Source organism: Ictalurus furcatus, chromosome 12 (genome assembly GCF_023375685.1).
Source record: "Ictalurus furcatus strain D&B chromosome 12, Billie_1.0, whole genome shotgun sequence".
In the NCBI taxonomy this organism is placed as follows: Eukaryota; Metazoa; Chordata; class Actinopteri; order Siluriformes; family Ictaluridae; genus Ictalurus; species Ictalurus furcatus.
This window is the reverse complement of record NC_071266.1, coordinates 15,302,016-15,311,251: the sequence shown is the minus strand read 5'-3', so window position 1 is coordinate 15,311,251 and position 9,236 is coordinate 15,302,016. Positions and strand designations below refer to the sequence as shown.

The 9,236-nt window shown below is 38.2% G+C and overlaps 1 protein-coding gene across 1 annotated transcript; it reads left to right on the top strand.

Moving 5' to 3' along the window:
* Window positions 1–4,353: 4,353 nt before the first annotated feature.
* Window positions 4,354–7,496, top strand: si:ch211-81a5.8 (uncharacterized protein LOC560648 homolog). Its single transcript, XM_053637173.1, has 3 exons — window positions 4,354–5,437; window positions 6,027–6,114; window positions 6,226–7,496. The coding sequence occupies exons 1-3, from the start codon at window positions 5,268–5,270 to the stop codon at window positions 6,376–6,378; spliced, it is 411 nt and encodes a 136-aa protein (XP_053493148.1). The 5' UTR covers window positions 4,354–5,267; the 3' UTR covers window positions 6,379–7,496.
* The last annotated feature ends 1,740 nt before the right edge of the window (window positions 7,497–9,236 follow it).

Sequence of the window (9,236 nt, the reverse complement as noted above, 5' to 3'; positions counted from 1 at the left end):
TGGGAGGAACATCATCATGCAGCAAGACAATGATCCAAAACACACACCAGACCTTAACCCAGTTGAGCAGCATTTAACCTCCTGAAGAAGAGACTGAAGGGAGAAACCCCCGAAACTAAGAACTGAATGAAGCTGCAGTACAAGCTTCATAGAAGACAAATGCAGCAGTTTGGTAATGTCAGTGGGTCGCAGGCTTGATGCAGTTTTTGCTAGCAAGGGATATGCAACCAAACATTAAGTGTTATTTATGTCAAGTTACTTTAAGTCTGTCTATTCCAATATTTATGCTTACCTAAAAATAGGTTGGCCTGCCACTAAAGCTGCCATGTTGCCATGTTTGAAGTTGTTCAACACGTATAGATGTAAATATGAGGATAGCTGAAATCCTGATTTGTCATCTGGAATGTATCTTTTGATCTCAACTCCAAATGTCTTCAATGTATAGCGAAAGCAACAGAATTGACCTTGCTGTTCCAATACTTTCAGAGGGGACTGTTTATCTTTCACAGTGTAATAAAATACTTTGTACTGTCTCCTTTGGCTCCTGTGCTTTTAAATGCTTTGAGCTACTCCAGAATAGGGAGAGGGGTTGTGTATGAGATATCAGCAAAACACACAATTTATACTTTTTTTGCCAGTTTAACTGGAATCAGCAGTTCGAGGGGGAAGTACATATTTTATCAGCTTTGTCGAAGTACTGTTTATTCTTTCCCAAAGTAAGGTTTTATCCATCTTTTCATGTTGTACAGCAAAGCCTTTCATTCACGTGGTTAGCATTTAGTTCACTGATAAGCTATCTGATAATCTTAAGATATCTAAATATCTTTTTCTGATGAGGACTTTGGAAGAAGGGGTATTTCCTTCTGCTTCTTTGATTCCCAGAGTTGAGTGGAGTGTTCGGAACCATGTAGATTTGTAGAAATCAATATTATTGTGTTAGATACTCCCTAAACCCTCTCCAGGACAAATTCTAGAGTCAAATCAGGGGCAGAAAATGGGAAAACCATAGCAGTGTTATTGTCCTAGTTAATGTTGCTCTATATTCCATACAGTCAGTTCCATAAGTATTTGGACAGTGACCGTTTTTTGTAATTTTGCCTCCGTACATCACCTCATTGAATCTGAAATGAAGCAATCAAGATGTGATTGAAAATGTAGACTTTCAGCTTTAATGCAATGAGTTTAACAAAAAAATATTGCATTAACCGTTTAGGAATTACAGCCATTTGTTTTACAGAGTACCTTCATTTTTCACAGTGAAGTAACTGGACAAACTAACATAATTCATAAGTATCGGATTATTATTGAGATGCTTTGCCAGGCCTGTACTGCAGCTGTCTTCAGTTGCTGCTTGTTTGTGAGACTTTCTGCCTTCAGTTTTGTCTCCAGTAAGTGAAAAGCAGCTCAATTGGGTTGAGGTCATTGGACACTTAAGAACATTTAATTTCTTTGCTTCAAGAAGCTCTTGGGTTGCTTTTGCAGTATGTTTTGTATCATTATCCACCTGTATTGTGAAGCACCGTCCTATTGGTTTTGCAATATTTGACTGAATCTGAACAGAAAGTATATCTCTATACACTTCAGAATTCATCCTGCTACTTCTATCAGCAGTCACATCATCAATAAACACCAGTGACCAAGCTCCATTAGCAGCCATTCATGCCCAAGCCATAATATTTACTCCACCATGTTTCACAGAAGATGTGGTATGCTTTTGGTTCTGAGCACTTTCTTTCTTTCATTATACTCGTCTCTTCCCATCATTCTGGTTTCCATCATCATTCCAAGTTAATTTTGGTTTAATCTGTCCAGAGAATCTTTCATCAGAACTGGTCAGGCTTTGTTTTATAGATGTAATTTTTTTATTATTATTATTTATTTTTTAGCAAAGTCTAATCTGGCCTTTCTGTTCTTGAGAGTTAGTGATTTGAGGTAAACTGTATTTACATTGTATTTACTGTATTGGTAAACTGTATTTACAAACTGTATTTACACTGTACTCTGTTTACATTAATGAAGGTGTCAATTGAATCTAGACATTGATAATGATGCACCTAGTTCCTCCAGATTGTTCTTGACTTGGCTAGATGTTATGACGGGGTTTTTCTTCAACAAAGAATTCTGTGGTCATCCACTTCAGATGTCTTTCAGGTGGTCTTCCGGGCCTTTTAGTCTTGCTGACCTCGTCAGTGCATTCCTTCTTTTTAAGAATGTACCAAAGTGTTGATTTGGCCACTCCTCAAGTGTCTGCTATGTCTATGAAAGGTCTGTTTTTTTTGTTTGTTTGTTTTGTTTTGTTTTTTCTCTCCCAGCCTAATGATGGCCCCTTTCACGTGCATCGACACCTCTTTGGGCCGTATATTGAGAGTTCCCATGAACATCTACCAAATGCAAATTCAACACATTTGAATCAGTTGCAGACCTTCTATCTCCTTAATTTATCAAACAGGCCACACCTGGCCATGAAACTGCTTATCAGCCAATTGTCCAATTACTTTTGAGACTGAAAATGAAGGGACCATAATTCCTAAATGGTTAATGCAATATTTTTTGTAAAACCCCTTGAATTAAAGCTGAAGGTTTACACTTCAATCACATCTTGATTGCTTCATTTCAGATCCATCGTGGTGGTATACAGAGGCAAAATTATGACAAAACTGCTCATCTGTTGAGTTGATCTCATCACTGACATTTAAAAAAAAATGCTGTTGTTAGATTGATCCAATGAGTTGCAGGAAGCTTTATCCCGTTTCCACCTGGAAGTCTGTGACATGGGAAGATTTAACGCCACAGCACCTCCTTAATGCCTGTCATATGTCAAGTTGGCAGTAGCTGCACAGAAGAGGTGACCTATAAACTGGCCAATCACATTCAGAGAAACATGTGACTTTTATGTTTGCTAACTATTTTGTCATCATGTAAGTCTACTATGAGTTCAAGCACCCTTACTACTTTACATTTACATCATTATCCAGATCCATTAACTCTTTAATACAACTGAGGGTTAAGGGCCTTGTTCAAGTCGTGGCACTGGGATTTGAACTCGTGACTTTCTGATTAGTAGTACGCCAGTGCCTTAACCACTGAACCACCACTTGCTCAAGAACCTGCCTGTACCATCTTCGCTCTAGGGTAGTAGTTTATAGTCTCCCGGAGGAGTACGTCATGTATGTTTTTGGGACCGATATACTGAATCAAAACAAGAGTTGTGTTCATCACATTATAGCAAAGTTCAGTGGGTGTCCCCTAAATGGTGTGGTGTGTAAGAGTAAATTTGTTACCCAGATAAAATAGACAGTTGGTTAGAGCACTGATTCTGCATCATTCCCTTGGTGCGAGCTCACCAATGTACTTCTCAGCATCTGTCACCTTCCTTTATATGTCTTCATTCTCCCCTGCTCCATCTGTTTACAGGAGAGACTTCACTCCTTTAATCTATCAATCTGAAAGATTAAAATGGTAAAAGATCTAAAGTTTTATTTTTCCTTTTTGAAACGAAATTGAACTCATCTGTCTGTAACAAGCATTGTAGTTGATTTTTATGTATTGTGATGAACATTTGTTTGGTGCTTATAAACTAAACTCATCAGTCTGTTTCAATCCTCACGTGTTTAACATTCCTTGCTGTTGCTAATGAGATTACAGAGCATTTTGTTGTTTTGGAATTAGCAGAGATTTGGGTGGGGGACAGCTGCGTGAACCATGTAGCACTTAAGCCTCTCAAAGTGGCACAGCCTTGTGAGGCAGAAAACAGGGCTTTGGATCAGATGTGAATGCTTGCTTTTGATGAATGCAGACATCAGGTATAAGGTATGTAAAGGTTATCGTCTTGAATTGTTCTAGTTTTAGCATAGAGAAATGCAAAATTAAACCTTGCACTTGCATCGCATGACACGTTCCAACAACAATTTGACTTTTTTTTTCCTTTCATAGCTTATACTACATAGCGGTCACTAAAATTTAGAGATGCATCGAAACTAAATTTCTCAGCCGATACCGAAAACCGATTACTCCGAGTGATATCGGCCGATACCGATAACAATACTGATAGTTCTGCCTTTTATACCTTCTTTTAAATTAATAATAATTAATAATGAAAGAAATGCAAATAAAAACTTTATTCTCTCCATTTCAACAAGTTGTTTGACTAACTGGTCCCATAAACAGAAAACACATTACTCACATTAACATTGACACATGAACTAAATTCTGAAGATTAAAGTAAGATTTCTTAACTTATGGAATGTTATTAGTTCACATTAACAGAATTAATTGACTGAATTGTAAAAAACCTCCTGTTAGTCTCACATTCACTCACCACAAACAAAAGCATTTCTACTTCATACTGAACATCAAACTGGTAATATATAATATCAACTTTTTAATATATTGACATTAACTGGATATGAAATATACTACTCTACAAATATATTTTTCTGTGCAATATATACTACTTTGTTGTCACTCATCTTCATTTAAATCTTTCCACGGTGTACTGGCCCTTTAATTCAGCTCGAGCAGCATGGCAAAAATAAAAAATAAAACATTAGACTCGACACCGAAAATCCCGCTTCATTACTGCAGCGTCCGGTGTAAAATTTTAGCGGCGCAGAGTTTACAAACTGCAGTTTTGTTGTCATTCCCCACAGGAGACATCATCTTTACACACAGCACAAAATCGATGTGTTTTCCTGCCCTCTTTTGATTGACAGGATATAATCGGCTCTGATCGTCGGATGTTTTTAAACTATCAGATGATGGGCCATAGCGTGAAAAATAGCCTTTATTGGCCGATCCCTCGGTGCATCTCTACTAATAATGTAACGACATTTCATCAGTGCAAGCTCTTGATTACTTTGTCTACTTTTACTGATAAGAATTTTGTAAATAGTGTTATTATATTTACTGCTTTCAACACCTTGTTTATTTAAGTGGACCTATTGACACTTTAATTTTTTTATAAAAATATATAAAGGTGAAATAGTTTGCTAGAATGTTGCATTAATGGAAATATTTGTTTATGCAGTCCTTCAGTAGAACACAAACTGCTTTGTCTTAAACTGAGTTGTAATTTGTGATCCTTTTCTTCAGCTCCTGACTTGAGTCGTGGAGCTGAAACACTATTACTCATTTGCATATATTATTACATGAGGTGAAGACCATTTGCATGGACAGGAGTCAGAAAATCACTGGCAGTGTTGAGTCTTGAAGACGACAGAGAACAAAATACTCCCCAGCACGCTGTAGCAACATATTAGGATCGAAAAATGGATGCCATAGTGAGGAAATCCCTGGCCAGCTGTGTAGCAGGGATGAAGAATGGAGTTGGTAAGAAAGGGAATGCTGTTAGGAGGAAAAGCGCACCCTGCTGTTACTCCCACATCACTTACGACTCATCTTGGATTAGAACCTACCAAGCAGAGCTACACAGAGAAAGGCAAGTACTTTGAGAATTCCTTAAAGGACAAAATAACGAGAAAATCAGAATGTACAAATGTAATAAAATAAAAACCAAAGCAATCTGTCAATCCAAAAGCACAAAAATCCAGATACTAAGTGAATGTTGCCTGCTTCCCAGAAGCATCAGAGACAATATAAATATGTCACAGCTTTCTATACGGCTTTAGCTTTACTCTCTCGCCGCCACATACGTTTAGCTTGCTGCTCAGGAAGAAAGAAAGATCATGTTAATATACATGGGACAATAGAGCTCAGATGTATTTGTTAACCCTGTAGCTCATCCTCAAACACCTCCTTCCCAGTACAGACCCTCATTAAACCACTCCTCCACCTGCTACAACAATCTGGAGGCCCTGTAAGAGTTGATATGTTAATATGATTCAGGTAATCTGATTGTTTATGCTCTCATGCTCTTTCTTGTTTTGTAATCCCCCCATACTCCCACCCCCCCGCCCCCCAATATAGTAATAAAATATATATATATATAATATAATATAGTTTTTAAGAAGCCCTTAAATAATTAATGTAATAATGATTGGGACCTATGTTATTGTTATTTTGTGCAGGAAACTGAGACAAGGCATATTAGCTCAGAAGAAAGCAGAGAGAACAGTATTGAAGGCCCACTACATGAACCCACACCATTACACAAAGGTGAGAGTGTGGCCCATAAATGCTGTGTCCTCCATGTGCTGATGCTGAGATTATTCTTTGAGTGTGAAGTAACAGATGAGAGCCTTTTGTTTTCTGTTTGTGTCTTTTCAGACACCGCAGGGCAGGACACACTTAAAAACCAAAGAGTCTACAAAAAAAGATGACTCGCTTTTTGGTGCCTTTCAGGGACTAAGTCTCAATATGGACGGCGTCCGGTCTTTGAAACCTACAGCACGAAGTGCAGAGCAATGTAAAGTCATGTAACAAGGAAGCACAAAATCATTTTCAGTGATAATATGCACATTTCCTGTAACATAATGCGGCACATAATCTGGATAAATGTTTAGCTGTGTTTTAAGCTTAGTTTATATAATCAGTTTAACTGTAATTTTAATCCTTTGTATAATGTTTTTTTCATGTATTATATAGATGTCATATTAGAGTCAATCAAATCATAAATAAATAAATGGAAGTGGTGAGAGCTGCTTACATACAAAAGGACATATTTATATTGAAAGTTCCTCAATTTGGTTGCATATCCCTTGCTTCCAATAACTGTATCAAGTCAGCATCCCACTGACACCACCAAACTGTTGCATTCTTCTTTTGTGATGCTTTTCTAAGTTTGCAGCACAGCTTCTTCCTCCCTTCAGTCTCCTCTTCAGGAGCTGAAATGCTGTTCACCTGGGTTAAGGTCTGATCCAAAATACATGAGCTCATCGGTCAAGCATGGTGGAGTTCGTGTCATGGCTTGGGCTTGCATGGCTGCTTCTGGAACAGGCTCACTAATCTTTACTGATGATGTAACTCGTGATGGTAGCAGCAGAATAAATTCTGAGGTTTACAGGAACATTCTGCCAATTTACAGAGAAATACATCCCAATTCTAATAAGGAGGAACTTCATCATGCAGCAAGACAGTGATCCAAAACACACTTCCAATTCAACAAAGGACTTTATCAAGGGGGAAAAAGTGGAAGGTTTTAGACTGCCCAAGTCAATCACCAGACCTTAACCCAACTGAGCAGCATTTTAAATCCTTAAGAGGAGACTGACAGGAGAAACCCCCTGAAACAAACAACAACTGAAAGAAGCTGCAGTAAAAGCCTGGAAAAGCATCACACAAGGAAAAACCAACAGTTTGCTGATGTCAGTGTCAGTAGGGCAAGGTATATGCAAGTAAATATTTACTGTAAGACACTCCGTTCCAATAAAATTGGGTGGTCTGCCACCAAAGGTGCCATGTTCTAAGTTGTTTAACACATCTAGATGTGAAGATCAGAAAATAAAAGCTGAAATTCTGATCTATCGTCTCATCCATCTTTTGATCTCAAACGCAAAAGTCTTCAATATGTAGCAAAAACAATCAAATTGCCATTGCAATGCTTTCAGAGGGGACTGTATACACATATATGTACATATATACTGGGTTTTATCATCTGTTATCATCTGTTAAATGAATTGTTCAATGTAAATGATGTTCTTCACACAGATACTGATCCGAGCTAATTTTGGAGGATCTGCATCATGCTCATGGACATGTAGGATTTCTGTAGTGTCATTGTGCTCCAGATCGTCCAGTAGAGGGAGAACAAAACATGAGAGATGTTTCCAGTAGTAGTAAAAGCAAAAAAAAGGTTACTGTCCTGTTGTTAGTTTGCACTGAGCATCTGCTGTAACACACTTTCCCAGTGTCCCTGAACACTCTTCAACTTATTCATTACAGAATGTGGAGTATCTAACACTCACTAAACTGACTGTTTTTCTTTATAATAAGTTACAGGATCTTAAAGATGTTGATAAGACACTGACTATTTATTCTAAATAAAAACAACTGCTAGTGCTTTATCAGTTTGTCTCTCGTCCACCAAAACCTTCTACTAGTTCCTACATGTGTTTAGCCCCTATTAAGCAGCATTTGATGGCCAAAAATGGAAATGGCATTTCCCTGGGTTTAACTGTAATGTAAAATGCATTTCAAACTAAAGTAACACAGTGATTTGCATCAAGTTTACAGTACAGTGTATACACTCTACTACCATCTCATTTGAGAGCTAGAGATAAGTCAGACGCACTCGCACAATCGACAACGGTAGCATTCTAAAGTAGGAAACCCACTCCTGACGTTCTCGTCTTACTAATCATGACAAACTTTAAAAACCTGCCGCTAAAGATGAACATTTTCACCTTCTACTCCTGGGCATCTGACTGGTCACTCCAATCTAGGATAGCCATTGGGGAGCAACTCCTGTAAGAGTTGGTGGGGGATGGGGGTTGAGAGTGTCCACTAGCATGATAAAGCTGACTGCGAAGATGAGTTCTGATCAGTGAACCCAAAGTGGATTATACTCTTATATAAAAATAATAATAAAAAAGCTGGCTCTTTGTCCAGTGTTTTGCTTTTGAGACAATTTTTTCACTTGCTCCTGCTCCAGTGAAGAATGTACTGTGTATGTATGTGTATACATGCTACTTTCAGGCTGAACGTGTCCATGCATATACTATAAATGCTAAAGCTTTGTGTGTGTGTAATTGTATAAACATTGCTTGAATGTTGTAGTAGTACGTACAGTAATGGGCAGCCAATGACAGTTCAGCGGCTCGGCCTGGAAAATGTCTCCGGTCCAGTCCAGCACAGTTTGGTGAGTTTTCTCCTCAAACACAGCTGATTCAATTCACATGTTAATTGCCAGGTTTAGTGGGTGTGTTTAAGTAGGTGAACTATCAAACTTTGCTAGACACCAGCCCTCCAGGACTCCAAAGAAGTAGAAAGCTAGGACACCTTAAAGGACACATGAACAAATGATCATCTCCAGCACAGGTTTGTATTGTCCTTTAAATGTGATTTTTGTGGAAATGTGACATTTTATTTCTCACCTACTGCTCCGACCACCAGCAGCACGCCAAAAAACAGGAGCAATCTGGTAACCCGGTCCACCATTACCTCACTGTGAATCACAAAGTGCTATGAGAACAAACCAGATATGTGAAAGTTGTACACACACATACATTCACACACAGGGTAAAACATATGAAATGTGTGTGAGGGTTTCTTTCTGATAGCTCATCAGTCCATGTAAGCATTCTTATAGCGCAGTCTGTATATTAACCACAGGCACATGT

Bases quoted from the DNA above. Each gene is read 5' to 3' on its own strand.
- si:ch211-81a5.8 (XM_053637173.1), top strand. From the start codon at position 5,268: ATGGATGCCATAGTGAGGAAATCCCTGGCCAGCTGTGTAGCAGGGATG. The intron at 5,438-6,026 runs GCAAGTACTTTG...TATTTTGTGCAG, and splicing joins GCAGAGCTACACAGAGAAAG to GAAACTGAGACAAGGCATAT. The intron at 6,115-6,225 runs GTGAGAGTGTGG...GTGTCTTTTCAG, and splicing joins ACCCACACCATTACACAAAG to ACACCGCAGGGCAGGACACA.